Genomic DNA, 23,549 nt, shown 5'->3' with positions numbered 1-23,549 from the left:
CATCAATACATCAGCAGAGATTAATTGAATGATCCTGATAATGTATTGACAGACTTTGTTCCTTGTCCATTGATTTCTTTACTCATTAATAATCCTCAAATGATTCATTACTGTGACAACTAAAGCCCCTGTGACCCTCAAAAGTAAAAGTGAAAAGCCTCCCTTTAATGAATTGCAACGTCTAAGTCAAACATGCATTACATTCTTTCTTTCAACCCTTTTCTTCCAACAACAATTCTTTCTTTTGATCTTTCTTAAATTGTGGGAGATGTGAATTTGCAAATCTCTTTACGAATTTATTTTTTTCTGTAGTTTTCATTTACAATAGTTATGATAAAAATATATACTATTTAAGATTTAAATATAGTTTTAGTGTTTATTGTTATTCCTAAAAATATATAATATATTAAAAAAATGTCTTAACCACTTCCATGTTTCTTCTTATTCAGTTGAGCAAGTGATTAAAGTCAATAAGTTGCAGTGATGAAGTAATGTTATACTTTCTAATTTACACTTAGTGTACGGCATGTCAAACACAAAATCAGCCCACTTAGTTATCGTATATGGTGCAAAAGAGATTTAAACTTTCAAGAAAATTAAATAAATGTTTCTGCTGTAAATTGAAATTAAAATAAATATTTTTTGGTGAAGGTAAGAATTTTTTTCTAATTTAGTCTATCCCACACGGTCAGAGCAGGAGGCCATCAACACCGAGTCTGGTTGTGCTTAAGGTTTCTGCCTTCGAAATGACCACCAAAAACATACTGTTTTTTTTTTTATTGTTTCAATCAAACCCTTGATCAGTCAAGTATGAACTTAAGCACTTCTTTTTAATGCCCTGACCATATATTAACTTGGATACACAGGGTCATCGTAGGGTCCAGAAGAAAATCTTCAAACTCAATTTCTTGTGATACAAAATAATTAGGTTCTCTATCATGTCCTAGTCTTGACCGACCCCAAGTGTTTTTTCTTCCTATAGACCACATGTGTCAAACCCAACGCCAAATCTGGACACCAAGTCCTTTTATGAGGGGTTTTTTCAGTCGCCACTGTCACACTGTGATCCACCCATTGTTGATTTGCTGGGATCTGTTTTTCTTTTCTCTCATATAGTGTTACTTAAACTGTAAAGTTTCTTGAGATAACTGTTATAATTTCACACTTAAAAATACAATTTAATTGAAAAACTCATTGTGTTTGAGCATCTATTAACTGTTTTACACTCTTCATATGTGTAAATTCTGTCTGACACATGACATGGGTTGAGTTTAGAATTCTTGCGGAGTTTGATTTAAACTTTTGTTTCTATCACAAATTAATAGTAGTAAAGCCGTGCCTCACCTCTGTCAGCGCGTCCCTGCTTGTGTTCCTTGCTGTAGTCCAAAGATTCTTTCTCCGTGCGTCCGACGGGCGACTGTCCCAACATGCCTTGAACGTGACTCGATGACAGGCCGTCATGGAGCGAGTCTGGATAGTCAAGGCAGGTGTTATTTGACTGACAGCTATTTTGTTCATTTGTTACCCGTCTGTCGATCCGACGGATAAGTACATACGTGTTGCTTCTGTGTTGCGATCCATGTGTGCGGGTGAACTCGACACGCTGCTGCTGTGATTCGATGACAGCTGCAATTCTTCCAAAGATGGAGAGGGAGAGGGACTGCTGCCATGAGCTCGCTCCTAGAAAAAGGCAAGCAAGAGGATAAGATAAAGGGATGAATAAATAGGATGAATATATAAATAGTTAGATGGATCATCAAATGGATGGCTAGACTTTTAGCTATTTAAACTATTTAAGCTATTTTTTCATGAATGAGACTCAATGGCTTTGGATTTCACATAAGAACAACACAAGTTATATATTATTATAAATATTATTGATTTGATCATTTCCAAAACATGCCCTGTTGAGTGATAGACATGCGACATGTTCTAGTTAGAGGCACATTTTTCTCTCGATGTTGGGATTAAAAAGTTAAATAGTGTTCGCTCTAAATGCCGGTTCCTGGCCGACGGTGAGATGTACTCGGCTGGTGACCCTCTTCACCTTAATGACGGAGGTGGGCGCCCTGGCATGGGGGCTGGCGTGGAGCTGTGCCATGCTGGCAAGCGTACTCAGACGGTTCATCTGGCCCATCGCCATGGAAACGGAGGCTGGTGCCAGGCTGGCAGGAATCAAAGGATGTGACATCATCATGAAGGGCAACTGATCCAGGACTATGAAGGAAAGTAGAGAAATATGGAGTTAATATAAACCTTAAAGACCTTCCGGGCTTTGAAAAGAAAGTCCTCCATCAACTTTTTGTCGTTGATGGAGAGGGCTGGTCATATTTGAGACTCTGTACCAAGACTCAGACTTCTACAACAAACATTGTAGGACCTGTTACAATTTCACACTTTACATTATTTCTGATGAAGACGTTAAAAAATAAATAGCTTTGAATTCATAAAGTCGTTCACTCTGTTCCTTTCTGATTGAAATCTCCTTGTTTTTAAAGACAAACTCTTCAGTGCCTGGAAAGGAAACCCTTCCTCTCAACAGCACCCTTGTGGGTTGTCGCCGTCTCTCCGTCATGGAAGGAAACAAAAGCGTTTGGAGGGGGAATGACATAAATATTTATCCTTTAATAAAAGGAAAAACAAAAGAAACACAGGAGGAAGTAAAACAAAAGAAGCTGATGGCAATCCTGGTGCTGGGCCAGCAATGCACGCTGGGTAATTATAAATACAAAAGAATAAATAGAGGGGGAAAAAAAACTGGACTGGATTGTGCACAATCGTGACGAATAATAAAAACTAAAGAGGCGATTGAGGGACAGCACACTCAGTCAAACGGAGATGTAAATCTGCGCTCGCTGGACATATGCGCGGCTTTTTGTGCATTTGGCAGATTAGTCACATGATTGTCTGCGACAGAAACGAAGCGAACAAAAGACTGAATGAAGCTAAAATAACCAGATGCTCTGAAGATTAACCAGGAGCCAAATATCAACCAAACAGACTCCACTTCTGTCGCCCGCTCCACCCCCTAATGTTTACCCCAGCACCCCCAACCCTGCTCTCTGCCCCCCCCCTTCACTCTCTCTTATGTTTCATTAAAAACATCAAAAGTCAAAGTGCCTCTCTTCTGTTTACACAAACACACTATTATTGTAAACAAACAGTTACGGTAAATTTCCCAGAAGATCTTGTTAAACGCAGAAATTGCTGCTGAATCTCTTTCAGAGGCAGCTAAGGTGTCACACTCAGCATTTGTGTGTGTGTGTGTGTGTGTGAGTGAGTGTGTACTTCAAGAATGTCTTTGTAGTGGTCTGAGCTCTGGCAGGGGCCTGTCCTTCCCATAAGGCTGTGGGTGGCGGTACGGAAAAAAAGATTTTACTTGTGCCTTTGCATTGTGTGTGTGTGTGTGTTTCCACTTGACTCTGTCATTAACAGTGATTCAACTTTACAGGTTTGTAATAGTGAGGACTAACTACGCTACTTAACTGTGAGCAGATGAGGCCAATAGTATTGTAAGTGTTTACAACTAGAAACAAAGGGCCATGAAATAACGTCCAGACCTCCTGTATTGTGTGTATTGTCGTGGATCAACAGCAACAACAACTTTTTTATTTTTTATTATTAATTTTCAAGAGTTTTAAGACTTTGTCATCATATTTAAACATATATTTGCATCTCACAAAAAGACAGCCAGACAATAAATAGCCCAGTTAATGAATAGATAAATGGAAACCTAAGTTTACCAGAATATAAATATGCTGGAATAGCAGACGAGATGTTCCTCTACAGATGCTACATTCCAGAGAAAGCGTCAATTCAGCTTCAATTTGAAACAGTAATATTATCAGTTATTAGTAGAATGCAGCAAAAAAAATAATTAAGATATTATCAGTACTTAACACAAATAGACATGTGTACCAATGTTTACAGTAAAATAGTCAATGGGACATAAAATGAGGATATTTTTTGCACAAGGTGGCAAAATGAAATACATTTTTTAAAAGGACCTGTGCAAGAACATTATTTTAGGTGTTAATTTATCAAAAAGTGTGGAATGCGTAGAATTATCCTGAAATTATGTTTTTGGTCATTAATAAAAGGAGAAACACGATGTGACTAAAGTTCAAATAATAGAAGTAAAGTCAGAGCTGAGTATTTATATTTTGTTTATTTGTTTAAATGTGTTATGTTATTTGGAAATTTAAAGAAAAGTTGTTTTTATGTCAGCAAATATTTCTATTTTGTTGATTCTCAGAAATAAAAGTAAAGATCTATTAAGGAAAACTAAATTATTATATAGAAAAATAAAGTTTTCAACCCTTTCTTAGGAACAGATGTTTCTGGAAATTGCTTTTTATACAAGAAATGTGTAATTTGTTAAAGCAACAAAAGCATAATAGAATGAGAAACTTGGTTTATTCCTGCGCAGACTCATCCGTCTAAACACACGCTTTAACTTGTCGATAACAGTGGGGGCGCCCCGTCCATGTGTGCATGTGTCCACGCTTCCAATCGATTGTCCAGCGTTTGCATTCAAGAGATTGAATAAGAGAGAAGAATATTGATTTGGCCTCAGCTCCTCATCGTATTCATCTCTACATCATCCACTGATGCTGCGCTCTCGCTGGCTTCTGAGTCTGTGAGTTAATAGTTGTGTATAAAATATGACGGCATAAGTAATGGAACACAAATTGAAATCTTATAGAAAGCTTTCAAGGACAAGAGAAACAGTAGAATTGTTCTTTTTACTTAGGTTTAGTGTAATATTAAAACAAGATTTAAGAGATTTAAGTAACATTTATGGTGTTTGTTTTGTTTTAACTAATAATGGAAGTTCTTTGTGAGGATTTCGTTTATTTCTGCTTCTTTTAATTTATTTTCTTATAGAGCACGTGTGAGGAAGGAAGTAGATGCATTTTCTTGTTGATATTTTTGTTACAATAAAGGTCAGTCAAGAGAAGATAAGAAAAAAAAACAATTAATGAGCCTCACGGAAAAAAAAAGTAAAAGTTAACAATATACATTTTGATCAGCCCACGGATTAGTGACTCTCTTTTATTTACTTATTTTACATCTTTAATATACTTGAAAACTATTTTCTATATGTTTTCTTAATGATGTGGCTTTGTGTATTTGTAACCGCTCATTGCTAAAAGGCCATTTTAATTGCAACAAAAATAGACTCACCTAGGCCAGGACTATGATTGCCGTTCTCTCCGTTCGGGTGACCATGTTGGTGGTTGCTGTGGTAACCACTCATCGCCTCTAACTTGATCTTTTTTGCCAAGGCCGAAAGATCTAAGAGCAAGACAGATGGAGGGCAGAGAAATAGGTGAAGAGAACAGGGGAGGTTGAGATGGGAAAAGGATCTATGAGAGCTAGATCAATGGCCCTGGTGGAGGATTAGAGCTGTGGAAAAGCAGGAGGTTGTCATGGGGAGTCATTTACTCTGAACGCAACCACTGCACTGGCCATTTAGACTGCAGCGTAATAAACCATCTTCTCTACTATATTGACATATCACACCCCACATGTTGATTATTTCACCAATAAACTGCTCTAAAGTAAATAGCATCATTAGATCTGTCGGTTATACTATCAGCTGGTCAACACAGATACCAGAGACTCCATTATTCTAATGAGAGTAAAAAAAAATCAAATTAATACTTCCTTGAGAGGCAGATTGCTCAACAAGAAATGATTTTGAAAACCTAATATGCATTAAAAACATTTTTTTTTAAATGAAAATCGATTAAAACAACTGCCAACAACTTTGAACAAACACAAGTCCTGTTACTGTGGTAACAAAACTATTCAAAAATCTGAACAGATTGCAAAATAATGTTCATAATGAACTTCTAGCATAGCCTCAGGACTTTATGAGCAAACTGGTTTGTTGTCGTAGTATAAAGTAAGTTTAAATTATACATTAAAAAAACCACTAACAGTAAAATGTTCCTTTTTAGAGATATAGACATAAATGTATGTTCATTTTGATGTACTATCACTTTCAGTCAGGGGTGTCCAACCTTTTTTTGAGGAGGGCCATATTTGATGAAATACAAGCTGGGGCCAAATATGAACTAAGACATTAAACCAAGAGTTTTCTCATTCAGAAGTTCAAAATAAAAAATATCCTGTATTTTCCTAGGCAAAACAAAATGTTTAACTTCTTCATGGAAAGAAAAAAATAGCATTAGCATTAACACTTTGCATCGGTTTACACTTTGTGTTCTTTCCATTTGTGTGGCATTTAAATTATTATTTTTTTCCAATTTTTAAAATGTATCAGTTTGTAATGACCAGGTAAAGCAAAGTTGTATTCAAGTAACATGTCAGCTTGTAAGAGCTTAGATATTTGCAAACATTAAGGTTTATAGTACACTTTGTCTAAACAGACCAAATGCTACTGTAGCTTTAAATCCAGTTTTGCCTAAGAGAGACAAGAACAAATGATTATTAATATAATAGATTAAATAAGTGTTCTCTTGGTGGACTTGATGTTTGGCTCTGTGGGCAGAACTTTTGAACTTAAGAAGGATTTTTGACCTTCAGAACAAACATCCATCTTAGGACACGGATCACAGCTCCTGCTCTAATAGAGAAACACAAAGTGAATTATTAAAAGTGGACACCTGTGTCAACACACCAGCGAGGAAACGCCAAACAAAGCATAAGTCTTCATTTCCTGACGGTGGAGAGATTTGCAGCGAGAGCTTGGGTGTCTCTATGATGGCCGCAACAGATCACTTTCTTTCTTCTCGTCTGCTCTTTACTTCCCCCTCTCTTTGCTCATCTCCCTTCCCCTCTCCTTACTTTACCTTTGCAAATGTCAGCATCACAGCAGGACATAAGCCACCGTGTAGCGGGTGTGTGTGTGTGCACAAGGGCGAGAAAGAGAAGGACTAAGGAGGATGACATCAAAGATTCTTCCTGCCTTTTACGCTCAAATGTCCTCGCTCTCGCCGCCCCTTTCTTCCCTCTCATGTGGCCAGTTCTAATCAGTAGCGCTGACATTGCCGCCGTGCCCTCTCCTTTGCTGGAAAAAGACCATTTTCCCACTGAGAAAGATGCTCTTGAGCAGCGAACAAACATGCACACACACACACACACACACACACTTGAGCACCTTTGAACAGTGAGCGGACGCAGAGGCTAATGGAAAATGGCTTCTTTTGAGGTGTGGAATGAAAAGATCAGGTTGCATTGAAGAGCACGAAGCCAAGGGCAACTTTGAGGGCCAACAATGACTTCTTCCCTGCACATACACACTCTCAAACCTGGTTCCTTTTAAACTTCACAGTTAAATAACAGTCCTTCATTAAGGCTATGACACACAGGAATATGTGCGGTCTGGTATGACTGCAACAATAGTCAGCAAGTGAGTCAAGTGCTACTTTATGTTCCTGATCCAGCGAGAATTTTGCTCAGACAGTAGGATGTCATAGAGAATTAAGCCCTGGTGCCCGACCCTGCCTATCTTGGATCACTCTAGTTAAAGTTAATTTAAGTATAAGTGTTTCTTAAATTAACCTTGACCTCTATTGTACTCAGCAGTATATGTCTGTTTGTACAAAACTCTCCAATATTTACATTGGAAAAGTATCTTAATATAAACTGTTTTCTGGAGATGAAATCTTGTTTACCATAACCACGCCCACACTGCTGCGATTGCTCCAACATTAAGGTTCTCATTGCGTGTCATCAATCTTGAAAGTCTACAACTCCGAGGGACTCGTTGTATAAACAATGCAGGGCGCGATAACAGCTGACTGGAGGAGGAGTGAAGCCATTATTACATCATAACGGACTCTGCTCTCATAATCTCTCGTTCGCCAAGAATCCAAAGGGGGAGAACTTTATAAAGTAATAACTTCAAAACCTTTTCACGCATCTTGGAGAGGAAGACTTCAACATTATAAACATTTGAGGAAAATTGGGTTTTCACATTCGTTTTTTGGTAATGCTTGGAACTGATGCTGGTTACGCTAGCACACTTAGGTGTGCTGAACTCTCCTTCTCTGGTATGCATAGTCTAACCACCCATTTACTACCATCAGTATGTGTGAATGGCTGTCAAAGCGCTCTGTGACCCTGGTCTAGAAAGGCGCTATATAAATAGAGATTATTATTATTATTATTTACCTCCACCACGGAGATTTGATCAATCTGTGTTGTGTTTAGCAGATGTTGCTAATGATTATCTCTGGGTCAAGGCGACCTGTTGGCCTGGGGGAAAAAAAAGTGTTATCCCTTGTGTTGTCTCTGGGTCAAGGTGAATGACCTCCCAGGGACACAACACAAGGTATAACACAAACACATTTGTTTTCGGACCTCCGGGTCATCTTCACCCTGAGATAACAAAGGGGTAAAAACAGTAAAATCTCACCGTCTTATCCACTTATTCAGAGCTTCATAAGCAGCAGTCAACAAATGTATCAGGTTAACTAACCAATGTATTTTATGAAGCATGAATGTGTTGCTTTTCATCTCTTGTGCACAAGTTGTGTTGCTCAAATCTTGGTTTGTGGGTGGTCACCTGTAGGAGGCATAATCCCAGCATGCATCAGTCGGATGTGGTTGGTCCCGCCCTCGGTCACACTCTGCAGCCTCTTGGGCGGTCTTCCAGGTCTGGAGCTGTAGGGGAGCAGAACGGCACAGCTAGGTTAGCCACTTTTAATAGCTCAGCGCTCCAGGTCTGGTCATGGGTGGCCATCTCAGAGCGACTGTCCTTCAGTCTGTAAACCTGTGAACCTGCTGAAGTGTTAACAACAAGCAGAAGCACTTCCAGGAAGGCTGCTGCGCTGCAGATCTGGCCTCCCCGAGGATACGAGCCAGCAGAAAAAAGAGTTTCCCGACGGCATCTGTAAAGCCCTCATTACTGTTGGGCTTACTCCTTCATTTGTTTGATTATTAAACATGTTTGCCTTCTTCTTTTCTCCACGTCTTACACACTCTTCTCCCGCTTTGTCACCGACTGCTGGTAGGAAAAGACTTGCATGCTTGGAGTAAGCCAGACATGTTCAATCAGTCCTCGGGCCAGAATGTGAGAAGCTGTCAGACATCACTTTGGCTCTGACTAAACGCTGTGAATGTCCTGACAAGAGGAATGACACGGGCCGCGTCAGGCGTAATGACTTGCTGCGCTTACACGGGCAGGATAACATGATCTTGTTGCCTCTCTAAGAAGAGTAAAGGCTTTCTTGTCATCCGTCCCATCATCACACACATATATAGCATCACAAGGAAAGATAACGAGAAGATAAAGAAGCAGTAATAAAAGGAAATAATAAACAAACCAGTGTTTGGAAAAAGTAACTCTGGGAAAATAAAAATAAAAAATTAAAGTACCCAGTTAAATATAAAAACAGATTTTACATGTTTTCTTAATAAACTCCACTAACTCTGCTCCTCATGGGAACAGCGGTCAAAATATTTAGAATAAAAGGTTCGTGCCAATTCTGTCTTTAAAAAAATAAAAAAATAAACTCAACATGACATTATTCTGTTAAAAATCCAGTTTAAAATATGCAACAGCAAATGAAGGCATCAACCTGAGAGCAAAGGATTTACAAAACAAACTGTTTGAAAGCAAATGTTTAAATTATTATTAGTAAATAAATAAGGTTAATTTGAAATAGCAAAATCTTTTTAAAATGTTGAAACGATTCACAAAAGTCTAGACTCAAACGAAAAAGGAACAAAAATACAGTTAAAAAAAAGTAAGCAAGTGAAAAAGGAAAACTAAAGTTGGGGAATATTAAATAATGAAGAAAAGAGATGTTTTCATGTTATACATAAACAAACAAAAAGAAAGAATGAAGTATACATAAAATGTATAAATAACTATTGCTTTAAAAGTAATTACAATTCAAATAAAAAATATTGAAGCTTTAATGTCAGTGTTGACCTCATTATTTAGAATGACTTGCACAGCAAAACATTGTATATTTTTTTACTAAGTTTCAAATTCTGAGGTGTTGTCGAAATATGAATTCCATTGTGAAAGAAATATAACTAACTAAGTAAGTAAGTAGGTCATTTTTATTTATAAAAGGCCAATCACAGACCAGGGTCACAAAGCGCTTTAACAGAACAATACACAGTTAAAAATACATACAAATTAAAAAACTTTTAAAGGTCAAGACAACACAGTAACAAACATAGTAGCACCAAGATAATGAAAAAAAGCCTGCACAAATAAATAGTAAATAAGTAAAAGTGGCTGGAGGAGTGAAACCATTATTACGCAATAATGGACTCTGCTCTCGTAACCTCTCATTCGCTGAAATTTTAGATGGGGGAGAACTTTATAAAGTAATAAGTTGAAAACATGGTCATGATGAGAGACCTACTGCATCTTGGAGAGGAAGACTTCAACATTTGAAACATGTAAGTGAGTCAGGAGAGATGGGTTTTAAACTAAGTTGCCCTTTAAGAAGGGTGGGAGTGATGAGCAGGTACAGAGGAAAGTTTCGGAGAACATTTTTTGAAGAAGCGATAAAGACGTTGTGACAAGCAGAACATTGATTATTGAGGAAGAGGAGGAGATGAAGAGATGTTGAAATAAAACAGACACTGGTGGGGAAAAATGGGTGGGAAAAAGTGCAAAAAAAAAAAAAGAAGAGATAAACTAGCGGCAGCTTCCGAGCGTGGGGTGTCTTTGAGCAGATTTTAATTAGAATCTAATCCTGCCGTCATTAAGGCCCCATAAACGAAGCTGTCAGTCAGGAGATTAATGGCGCCTCATTTGCATATTGCATATAATTCATCAATTACCCAGCAGAAAGAACCAATCCCCTGTTGACACACCCACTGCATGAGGTGGGGGTGTGGGGGGGGGGCAGGAAGATTGTGTTGCTGCTAACACAGGTAGCCGGAGTGTGCGTGTGCTGGAGTGTGTGTATGAAGTGTTCAAAGGTTAATTTGATGAGCCGATGAGCTCCACAGTTCCTGCCCTCGGTTTTAATGACTTGTTATTATTGTCTCTTATTATATGCCCGGACTGACTGGGATGTGACAGCTGACATCAGATGACACACACACACACACAGAATGTTCTTTTTTTTGTGGGGACGTGTTTTTTTTCCCTGAACATGAGACAACCTGGTGTGTGTTTACCCGTTTCCCTTTCCTTTATCTACTGTTTATTTGCACACACTAATTAAATGTTTATGTTTTGGCGAGCAATTTGTATCTTACATTTAAAGGTGCATAACCTAATTGTGTGTTTGCTCTGCGCGTTGATACATCAAAGTGACCCATAGAGGGACGTCTGAGTGTGTTTGTGTGTGTGTGTGTGTGTGTTGGAGAGCACCGATTCCCTGAGGTAGGATTAATGAAAAATCCTTTCATGGAAAAGTCATCAAGCTGAGGGGATGGAATGAGAGTGAGGCGGAGGTGGGGGGGGAGAAAACAGTGCATTATGTGTGTGAGAATGTGTGTAATAGGTTTGTGTATGCATAAGAGGGGGTGTATGGCTTATGACCTCTTTGTCTCAAACTTTAATTAAAATCTCACCCAGACGTCTTCACTCATGCCAGCACTTTGGCCACACACACACACACACACACACACACACACACACACACACACACACACACACACACACACACACACACACACATGCGATGCTCCTTACATGGAGTGTGTGTCGCTCCAAACATGGCAGCTGGAGCCGAGCACAGGTGGAGGACGAGCAACAGAGATGAGGGATATCTGTGTTTGCGGCAAAAACACACATTAGAGAGATGCACTAAAGTCTTGAAAGAGGAGGAAGTGTTACAGTCAAAACAGTGGAGCAGCTACTGGCTGGAGGTGTTGATAGGTAGCAGCTGCATGTGAGTGTGTATCAGACAAGGAAGGGAAAACAAGGTTTTGTTTGGAATACATTAGCGGCGGTTTACGGGTCCTTAGCTCCCGTCCTTTCAATCACATTACGCATGTTTGCATTCGCTGTCACGGTGCAGTTTGATAAATCATATCGTTGGCGGTGAAGTAGGAAGACTTATGCTGCTGGTTAGAGCAGGAAGATTGATGCCGTGTGATCCAAGACCAGGAGGTAAACCATGGTTAAGCATCATTGTAATTAGGAAAAGTTGTGGGTGATGATGTCATTATCCAAACACCTGCACAATATTTGACTGACATCATTTCCAGAGACGGAAATAAAGCAGCTTATCCACTTGGTCGCCCCTTAAAGTGATCGTTTCTATTTTCTACTCACCCTCATGTTGACTAAGGGTTAGGATTATTTTTAGAGTAATCTGTTCCTGTTTCAGAGTTATAGACAAAAATAGTTTGTTCATTTTAATGTAGCGACTGGAGCTCAGTTGTCTTCGTCTTCATCTTCATCCAAAAAGAAACTTAGAATCTTCCAAATACCTCCATACTGCTCGTCTGTAACGTCCCTCTCCTCAACAAAGAAATTGTTTAAAAACAACTTGAATAAGTATTTAGATTTTAAGCGTGTTTGTAGCGGAAACTCCCAGTCTTGCAGCTCTTGCTAGAAGTGTATCCTCATTGAATCACATTGCGACTGTCTGTGTGTGAGTCTTTTTGCACGAAGATGAAGACAACTGAGCTCCAGTTGCGACATTAAAATGAACAAACATTTTTGTCTATAACTCTAAAAAGGAACAGATTACTCTGAAAATAATCCCAACATGAGGGCGTGTAGAAAATTAGTGAAATTTGGATTTCGGGTATCTATCACTTTAACTGGTCGAACTCGAACACAACACGATTACCTGCAGACACAAATGACAAAAATAACTAGTTGTATAGTATAGTTATAGTTATTATAGTGAGCCATTCATACGTCCACTGTTTTTTCTCAATTTATCAGAAGTATAAACACAGAACTGTCGCTAGTGTGTCCAACAGGCCATGCTGACCTTCCTGCTGCATACGTTAAAAATAACTAGTCCACTCACTAGTTACATTGTGGAAAAGGTATTTCTTATTTTAGCGCAGCTAAAACAGGTTATAAACACACACCCACATATTGTCTTTTCAGGCAGCGGAAGTTCTTGGTATTAATTATCTGGAAGTTTGGCTAGTTTGGCTATGAAAAGGAGTAGCCAGGGTTCTTCAAGTACAGATCTGCACCTCTCACTGATTTTAGCTCCTTTTCTGGAATTTAGATTGTGTAGTGATTATGTCTGCAAGGAAAAATAACAAGTAGCAAATCAGAGATCTGTGTCTGTCTTAAGTGTCTGATCTTTTAAGTATATATTTTAACTGTGTATTGTTTGTGATTGTTAAAGCACTGTGTGACCCTGGTGTACAAAGGCGCTCTAGAAATAACCATTACTTACTAACTTACTTAACTTGAAGTCAGTTTTTGTTTTACCACTGCCAACTTGTTTGCCACTGGGCAGGATAAAGCTAGAGCTTGTGATTCACTCTGCTGGAATTTTCATCTCATTTGTTTGCAACATGGGAAAAGCAATTAATCTAATCTGATTCTCTAGCTGTCAATTTCCATCTTCATAAAGCAACTAGTGCTGTTAATGTTTGGCAAGTCTCCTTGAATTAGTAGGTTATTTAAAGTTACTCGTTGCTTCTCAGTTATTTTAGGAAACATGTTACTTTGAACACAGAAAAAACAACTTTTTACTATTGATTACTGAAAACTATTAAATATCAACAATGAAACTGAACACCTCCGTATAAAACAAATCTAAATAACAAACAAGAAAAATTAATAAAAAACAATACAAAACTAAATTGTTAAATAAAAAAAGAACTTGGAAATTCATCAAACCCACAATGATAACTTCATTTGCCGCTTCAATAACGGCATGTATTTCTTCCAAAAAAAGAATTATTGCCTCCAAACAGCTCTAAGTCAAATTTTGCAAATAGCAATTTATAAAAAGCCAATGAGTTTTCTGTGTGTTCATTTGTTAGTTGAAGTGATTACCGTTGAGTGATACAGTGTTTCATATACTTAGCGCGTCATGAATTCATCATTTGAGTGAGTTAAAGGGGTGCAGAGGTTACATTTAGTTAGTATTCAGAAGTTTTTAAGGAGTATCATCTTTCTATTTATTTATCATGTATGAATATAAATAGCAACTTTAAAAAATAAAAATCTGCGTCGGTGGATACGGGATTCAAAGCCGCGACTATATGCATGAAACTATGGTGTTCAAGTGAGCAAACTGAATCGAATGGGTATATGACACAAGAAATGACAAGAAATAAAATGAAGTCCGGAGAGCGCGACACAAAATTCAAGAGTCTGTTTAAATCACAGCAATGATAAACATGTAACAGTTTTTTATCATCTTAATTAGTTACAGCACTTGTGTATGTCGCACTATTAAGTGACACGTGTTACGTCTGTTACACACACACACACACAAGTGCGGTTTTGAACCCACAATAAGAAAACAACATGATAAACAATCCTTGCTTGAGCCGCTTCTGATGAAGTGCATTATGGGAGTTGTTTTTATTTTGACCTGCAGGCCTTTAGTAATTAACATGGGATTTATTTCGCAACAGCGATTATATCATGTGACATGCTAAATATGGCCTGCAGGCCCCGAGTTTAACACACTTGATTTAGAGTAGGGGTCATCAACGCAGAAGCCAATGAAGTAGTATGAATATATATATACAGAGGAAAGAAGATTTAGTGAAATGTTTTCGATTGTTAGGAATAAAGAGTATTGTCGTTTACATGAATCAACAAAAATATAATTCATTGACTTGTGAACTTAAATGTTTATTCTCCACAATAAGTGTGTGTTTTTTGTAGGAGGGGTTAAATCAATCTATTACTAGTCAAAGGCAAAATGCAGGTTAATATTTACAATCAAAAAGCACCAATGCTAAAGTTATTTTGTAGTTAATTTTAAATCAGTGACCTGAAGCTCTAACCATCATGTCTTCCACGCAGTTCTTAATAAATCAATTAATGTGATCATTTTTTTTTCATTCATATTCATCTCAGAAGAATATATAGACATTTTTTGTCATTTATTTATTTTCTTTGACGCTTTTTCCCTTACAGGGGTCGCAGGGGGGCGGGGGACACCCTGGACAGGACGCCAGTCTGTTGCAGGGCACACAAAGACAGACAACCATTCACACACACACTCATACCTATGGACAATTTCCCAAAGTTCCAAATCAACCTGTGTATGTTTTTGGACTGTGGGAGGAAACTGGAGTTCCTGGAGTAAACCCAAGCAACACAGGGAGAACATACAAACTCCACATCGGAAGGTCACAAGTTGGCTCCCTTTCAACCTGGAAGTAAACCGGCAACCTTACTGCTATAAGGTGATAGCCACAACCACTGCGCCTCCAGGCCTATTTTATCGTTTTATCTAATAACATTGGAGACAGTGGACTTATGACAAAGTTCCTGTAGACTTCTGACACTGAAGAAATAATCCCTGAAGGAGCCAGAAGATAATACTTTGGAAGGTTTGAAGGATTCAAGATCAGGTGTTCAAATAATGGTAGAAGCTGCCATTTCTGATTCTGCTTTTACTCAACAAGTCAAAGCTTGTGTCCACATCTCAGATGGGTTCAAAGCCAAATCTGATGCCTTTGATCATTATTTTGACGGGTATGAAGGACTGGTGATTTGAAGTCCAAAATGTTATTTATAACTTTAACTAATGTGAAAACCCAACTTTCTGACTCACTCAAATATAGAAGTATTCCTCTCCAAGATGCAGTAAAGTCCCTCATCATCACAATGTCTTTATAAAGTTATCTCCGACAGAAATCTTGGCGAACGAGAGGTTACGAGAGTGAAGTCTATTATGATGTAATAAGGGCTTCACTCCTCCTCCAGCCAGGGGTAATCACGCCCCACTTTGTTTATACAACAAGTCCCTTAGAGGTGAGACTTATGTGCAGTTATAAACCTTGATGTTTTACCAATCACAGCAAAGTGAGTGTGGTTATGGTAAACAAGATTTGATCTCCAGAAAAAAAAAATGTTTCAGTGGGCGGGGCTTAAGATCATTTTCCAATGTAAATATTCAAATGAAGAGAGTTTTGTACAAACAGACACGTACTGACGAGTACAATAAAGGTCCAATATCCATTAAAGAGGCACTTAAATCAACATTAGTTGCCCTTTAAACATCTTTATTAAAAACACTTAAATTGGTGTCTAAAAATGATTCATTCGCCTGTTTTAATGCATTTCTCATTTGAACGTTATGACTTTAAATTGCTCATTAGTGTGTCTTTGAATACAACTGGTGAAGAAAGTGAAGAGGAAGAATTAGTCTTCTCTACATATCCCCAATCTGCTTTTAATGGCAGGTGTAAATTGGATTATCCATGCTCCACGGAGTAGGATTAACCATCAAACAATACACATTCCCAAAACTACCGTTTAATCCACCCGCTCTGGATTCAAACCACATGCTGTTCGGAGCATGTGGTTGCCACAACAGCAGACTGAGGCACCAGGAAACCACAAGTCCCAGCCAATTTAGCTGCTTTATCTCAACATCTCTGTGGCACATTGGATTGATGACCCATGTAGTTGGTCACCATTGGAGTTCTGCAAAACAGCCCATTTGCATAATCTCATCATAAATACCCAGAATGCATTTAATCATCTCTGTTCTGATGCTCGGGGCAAGAGAGTGTTGATATGATAAGACAGTGAGTTATTAAGGAAGGAGAGGAAGCGAGAGCAAAGGGATCAGTGAGTGAGTGAGCAAGCTTGTCCTGATTTAAGTTGCCGCTCGAGGCCAAATGAAAATTAATTAATTTCTGTGAAGAATCAATTTCTCAGAATGACAGTGTCAGATTCAATGTACGCGTATCAAACGCAGAGTGCGAGATCGCGGCTTAAGATAACATGAAAAACTTGAAGATTCATAATCATCAGCAGCATCACCGTAATCACACGTTAAAAGAGTGATTAGAAAGAGCAGCAGCGATTATTCACGACTTCAATTACGATTACTTTCATTTCAATGGGAATCTCAAAGAAACTAAAACCTCAAATATATTGTTTGCAAAAACTGTGCCCATTATGGAGAAACCACTTTTTTTTAATTAATGTTCAGATTCACATGGTTTGACAATATTTCTGGAGATAATAATAAATATGACTCTTAGATTACAAATATATACTGTACAATAAATAATCTATACAATGCACTGAAACACAGATGAATTGTTTAGGAAACTTCATTAATACACAGTGACACATGACACCATGATCCATCATCAGTTCATGATTCTCTGCAGCGACCGTTTTTTATCGAGTTTATCAATAAAAGTTCATCATTTCCACAGTCCCAATTGAGGTTAAACAACTCAGAATCTATCCATCAATTATAGACACTAGTTTCAAACAGCAAAGATTGCAAAACATAAATTTAAAATAATAATAGTACTGCGCAACTACAACGAAAAGTCCCTTTGTTTAGGAGAAGATGGTTTCCTGTTATTCAATATTATTTCCCAGAACTGGTGGGTTGGTGCGCAATGGCTGAGCGAACTTGAATACAATTGTCATGTGATTTGTTTTCCTTTTTTCACCTTTACCTTTTATTCTATTTACGGTCTGAATGTGTGAAATTATTGTAATATACTGTACATCAATTAAATGCTGATACTGACGAATTGTGTGCTCAGTTCTAGCTTAATTGGTGTTAATAGGTTTTATATATGTTTTTATTTGTATAATTGTGTTTTTGTACTTACCTGATGGCTGATTTGGATTTTGAGTGTTCTGTGTGTAATGCATATCGTTAATATATCATCTATGGATCAGGTTTAATGGAAATGAACAGAAGTTGAAACAATATATATGAATAGTAAGTGTACTAATAATACGCTTATTATCATGAGTCTCCTTCATAGTATCGATTGAGTGTTATTAAGGAGAGGAAGAAGGAAAAAAGATGTTCATGGATGAGGTAAAGATAAGCAAAAGTTACAAGTGTGACCAGGAGGATGAACAAGATTCAGATGGAAGAGAATGACTTTTACCGGCACCTCCTACAGAAACTGAAAACAAATGGTATTGAATCAAGAAACTTTCCTGGAAGCTGCTAAGAACATAATCAGATTTATGTTTAACAGTTTAATTTTAGATATTCCTAAAAGTGAATCACAACTATTACACTGTCACACCTTTCCCATCTGAGAGGCAGGTATTGAACAGCAGATCAAGATTTCTAGATGTATAGATGAATATTTAAAATAAAAAATGTTTTCAAATGTTAATTCAAGATATTATTTCAAAAGTCTAGCATCCATATGTGTGAAGTTTATTGACGAATCAATATTTAAATAACATTTCTAAGACCCCAAGATCCTCACTCTGAGCGCATGTGTACAGATGAGTCGATTGAGTCTTTTGTCATCCAAAACTGCACTTTAGATTTTTTATTCTATCCATTTATTCCCAAGACTTTTTTCTCCTTTTTTTTCCAGAATGTATGAACCATGTCAATATTTGAACCAATCGGATGCATGGATTGTTTTCACATGTATAAATAAAATGATTAATCATGATTTACATGAGTATTTATTCATCTTTATTACTGTTTTATGTGCTATAGTTTTGATCCAGCAAAGATCACAAAGAGTCATATTTTACTCATGAATCATTCTTCCTGTTCAAAAAAAAAAAGAAGATTTAATTGAATTACCATTGAAATCGTGGTGCGTTCAAGGACCCTGGAGAGCGATCTCCCACTTAAGGTTGACTTTGAAAGAACTTTTTTTTTTTAGCAAGTTTTGGATCCGGATCTTCCACTCACCTCGCGTTGGTGCAGTCGCTGTAGAGGACGTCGAAGTCCTTCTTGGAGATGAGTTTGCAGCGGTTCACGCCGGGCTGGATGGCGCCGAGCCCCCGCAGGACGCGCACCTGCTCCACGTTACACACCACCGGCGTGATGTCCAGCCGCTTGAGCTTGGTGTAGACGGTGTGCAGACCCCCGACCAGGTGCTTGAGGAACACGTCGAAGGCTTGCGGGAGGCAGACGAGCTCGGTGTCTCTGACCGTGAACGACGCCAGCTTGGCTCCTCGCACCTCCACCAGTTTGCACTCGTTGTTCTGCGGCGTGCTCTCCACCGGCGACGGCGTGGCGTACACGGGTTTATTACACGCGCCGGACACCGGGGCCACCGCGCCTTTCAGCAGGAGGTCCGCCCGGAACTGGTGCAGGAGCGCCGGGTGAGGAGCGGGGACAGCCGGGGAAGAGGCGGCGGGCGGCGGCGGCGGCGGCGGGGAGTCGGTGAGCGGGGAGACGGAGCTCGGCGCCCGGTGGTGACCGAGGGGAGCCGAGGGGAGAAGCGCCGGAGCAGCCGAAGTTGCCATCGCTTGAAGTCCTCAGTTAGGGAGGGAAGAAAAGAAAGAAAAAGTCAACTTGAAGTGTTGTGAGGAGAAAGTTGAAGCGTGTTGACAAGAGCTGAGGATGAAGAGGAGACTCGGTCAGAGCTCATAGTTGAGACTGAAGCCTGGAGATGTTATGATGAAGAGGAGGAGCCACTTCTTCAGAGAGGAGCAGCTCAACTTGAGATAAACACCTTTAAACTCAGTCCACCAGAAGGACAACCTTTGAAGTCGTCATGCCAAGAATCTCAAACTGCTTGATTTTCTTTTCATCACTATAATGTATAAGTTTTTAAATGGTATTTATTTTCTACTCACCCTCATGTCGACTAAGGGTTGGGATTATTTTCAGAGGAATATGTTCCTTTTTGGAGTTATACACAAAAATGTTTGTTCATTTTAATGTAGTGACTGGAGCTCAGTTTTCATCGTCTTCATCTTCGCCCCCAAAAAGACACTTAAAAACATCCAAATACCTCCATACTGCTCGTCTGTAACGTTCATCTTGTATTGGAGCCCGGACAAGAGAAATTGTTCCGGAAAAACTTTAAAAAATATAAAGTGTATATTTTAAGATTGTTTGTAGCTGAAGCTAAACACGATCAGACCGGAACTACTCTATATATGATTTGTTTTGAATTTGTGCCATGTGAAAAGAGTTTCTTTTTTACCTGTAACAAGTTACCAGATCGTGAACTCTTGTTTCTTGCCTATGATTAAAACCAAAACTCACTGTGCGTTCTCTCTACAGCTCCTTGAGATAATATGTCAACAAGGGGAAGTATAATTTTGTCCAAAGATATAAGAAATTATGAGTTTATGCAATACCCAAAAAACAAGCATCAGAGTTTAAGTGAGCACTATTTAAAAAAAAAGAAAAACTAAATTTGTTGCAGAACCAGAGACTTACATCATTGTCTAGGCAACCAAAGAGATATCATTTATGAGGTCACTGGCCCTTGGTTCCCCGGAGAACAATAAACTCAGAGTTGGTATTGGAATCGAATAGGTCTTCAGACCGCAAACCAGGCCAAGGGTCATCCATTGTAAGGTTTGAAAATGAAAATATAAAATCTAACAGGATAGAAAAACATTTTCCAAGTTATTGTTAAGAATGTTTATACTGGAAAAGAAGGCATCTAATCAAACAAAGAATATATATTTTTGCTAAACGAAACTAAATATAACTTGGGAAATGTAATAAAAGTGAAAATGTTCACACTAAAACATGAAAAAATAAAGAATTACAAGGTTAATATGATTATTTATTGAATATTTGTTTTGATTATTATTGTTTTTTTCTGTTGTTTTTTTTAATGTAGTTTAAAGTTAGTTTTTTCTTTTTATGTTGAGTCATGACCATTTATGATTTTAAAATTAATGTAAATAATTGTAAACAATAACAATAACACTATATGAGAGAAGAGAAAAAAAACAGGGTGCCAGCTGGAGGAAAAACTTCATTTGAAAAGGCAGAAACCTTGAGCAGAACCAGACTTGGTGTGAACGATCTTGGCCTGGATGGCAGACGGAGGGAAAGCGAGATGGAGATGATTCTGTGTTTGGTGGAAACTCTCACTCCAAACCAATTTATCGGCGCGAAACATCATCATCTTTTGAGAATTCTCTCTCACTTCGAAATTGTTGTGGGAGTAAAAGATGAATTCAATTTCCAATGATTCCATTATCTGCGTTAATACAGAACATTTTAATTCCCAAAACCATGAATGAGATGAATTGCCTCATTTGATATTATACAGTTGACTCAAGCCATCAGGGTTTTAATAAAAGAAACAGGGATCAAATAACATAATGGAGACGAGCAGGGGTACAAAAGAACAAAGCTTTTCTTGACAAATTGACCTCTTTACCTGCCATTGCTCCTTCACACACACACACATCCCATCATTTACATACGGAGCTTGCACTTCTTTCAAAGTGGCTTTCACGGAACATTGTGCTGATAATGATCTCAGTCGTGAGGGGGAGACAGATCTCCAGAGACCATCTCACCAGAAGACAAGGGGGGAAGAGGATAAAACTCAGAGTCTACTCCAACTCAAAGAACCCCCCTCTCTCTCCAATAAGCCCTCTTGTGTTTTTTAATTGGCAGAAATTAATCTTTAGGATGTAGATGGTAGATTTACATTCATTAAAAGTCAAGAGAGGAAGCCAGGCTTGATGCTAATCAAATCTGCTTAATTACGCTTAACATGAGTATCTCCAGGGGAAGAGCGAGAGAGGGAGGGAGAGCGAACTCCAACTTTTTACTTTTTTGCCTTTGATAACTCCTGCTGAGTATGGCCTTTTCCACGCCAAAAAAAAGAAATGTCACGACTCTCTTTCTCCATCTGTTGAAACGAACAAATAAAGGCACCAGAGTTAAGCGGAGCTGATTCATGAAATCGTTCTCAACGCAAAGAGTAAAACAATCTGTTCAACCTTGATGAACTGTTGTAGAGGTACTTCATCTGGAAGAGGCTGATTAACAAGATATCACCTGAAAGAGATCTCTTCTGATTAGTAGAATACATATTATATAAAATCAGTCAGAAACAAAATAAAACAAGTATTTCTGGAACATTTTCCCAGTGTATTTCATGTATTTATTGTCCTAATTGTTTTACCTTTGACTGTCAAAGGCAGTATTTATTATTGCTTGAACGAACACACAGACTATTATTACATTCGTTTTGTCTTCATTGACTACTGTTTTGGAAGACTGTATATTTTACATTAGTGATATAGTATCTTATTTGTTACATAAGCAAGTAAGTAAGTAAGTAATGGTTATTTCTAAAGCGCCTTTCTAGACCAGGTTCACAAAGCACTTAAACAATCAAAAACACACACAGTTAAAACTACACTATATTCCAGAGTCTATTGAATGGTTAGTTTCCAAAAACACTTCAAACTTCTTTAAAGTACTTCAAACCTCTTTTGTGTTTGGTTCGGCACCAACCTGTTTTAAATTTTTAAAACATTAAAAAATCACGTTCATTTGTTGTTTTTAAATTCATCAACGTATTTTGATTTTCTACAGTATTTCAACAAAATACAACCCCAAAAAATATTTTCACTAATTTATAAATGAAGAAAATTATTAATGAAATTATGACCTTTGGGTTGTAAGGGTCGGTCTAAGCAGGGGTTTTCTCCTAATCATGTAAACTTTAGAAGATTCTCATTTTGAATGGTTTCCTGTAGACCTGCAAAACAACAAAAAACAAGACAAATACAGCGGTTCAAACCTTTTTCATCCAGCGGACCGGTTAAATGTCAGGATTTGACATCGCATCTTGTGAGCCGAATAAAGAGGTGGTGAAGCTGCTCCTGCTGAAAGATTCCAAAATGGAAATTTATTTAGTAAGCCAGGGAGATACGGAATAAAACTCAGGACAGCCTGTGATACAAAAGACCGCTATAACAGGAAACTACAGGTTTGTACCGGGAAAGCTGCGAGTGACACAATATCACAATTGTTTTACCAGCTTTGACCTTGGACGAAAATTTATTTTGAGGAAACTTACCATGGTTACTGCAGTTATTTTTCTGGAAAAAAAAAACTTGTTTGCAATTTAGTAAAGGTGGCTGTATTGTCAATTTAAAGGTCAACAGATGATATTAATGTGTGTTTGTAGACTGAGGAAAGAACACACAAAAGGTGCTCAAAGTGTTACACACTGTTGTTCTGAACACACATGTTCAAAGCAAGGATCAATTCCACAGTAACATCCAATCTTTTAAGGATTTTTTACTCTTATTCCAAACACAAGGAAAGGAAGGAAATGGGTTTGTTTTGTCCAACAATGACAGCAATACAGCAGAACAACAGATGTATCTGATTTCTGCAAACCACATGTCAAACTAAAAAACCTGACGGCCAAATCCGGCCCTCAACTGACTTTAGAGGGTGGTCTCATAAGAACTTCTTGGTCTTATATGTGGTCTTTGATGGACATGTCAGTATGAGTAAAGAAAACCATTGTATTTGTGTATTTTACTCTGAGCCAAGTGAATTCTACTCCTGCTATCTTTGAGGGGGTCTGCCGTTCTTATCGTTTCATCTTTTGCATAACTCTTCATTGGAATTGTACCAGCAACTCAGATGTGTCCTTCTGAAACCTCTGAGTTCAATCAATTGTTGCACATATTAAAGGCAAACTCCACCAAGATTGTCGACTCACTCAATACACACTTGTTGTCTTGA

At 38.2% G+C, this 23,549-nt stretch overlaps 1 protein-coding gene across 3 annotated transcripts in view; it reads right to left on the bottom strand.

Moving 5' to 3' along the window:
- The window catches only part of dachc (dachshund c), a 32,165-nt gene extending 9,502 nt beyond the window's left edge, over positions 1–22,663 (bottom strand). For 2 of the 3 annotated variants that reach the window (XM_087802663.1, XM_087802665.1), the window contains exons 1-6: positions 18,765–19,445; positions 8,540–8,637; positions 5,188–5,298; positions 2,048–2,217; positions 1,557–1,680; positions 1,345–1,470 (exon numbers count right to left, since the gene is read on the bottom strand). In XM_087802663.1, coding sequence (XP_087658789.1) covers positions 1,345–1,470; positions 1,557–1,680; positions 2,048–2,217; positions 5,188–5,298; positions 8,540–8,637; positions 18,765–19,324 — 1,189 coding nt within the window. In that variant the 5' untranslated portion in view covers positions 19,325–19,445. Of the gene's footprint in view, positions 1–1,344; positions 1,471–1,556; positions 1,681–2,047; positions 2,218–5,187; positions 5,299–8,539; positions 8,638–18,764; positions 19,446–22,590 lie in introns of those variants that run through there. The other variant, XM_087802664.1, reaches the window with a different exon arrangement.
- Between the last annotated feature and the right edge of the window lie 886 nt (positions 22,664–23,549).

Source organism: Callionymus lyra, chromosome 11 (genome assembly GCF_982586985.1).
Source record: "Callionymus lyra chromosome 11, fCalLyr1.hap1.1, whole genome shotgun sequence".
NCBI lineage: Eukaryota > Metazoa > Chordata > Actinopteri > Syngnathiformes > Callionymidae > Callionymus > Callionymus lyra.
The sequence above is the reverse complement of the archived record's forward strand: the minus strand, read 5'-3'. Positions and strand labels throughout refer to the sequence as shown.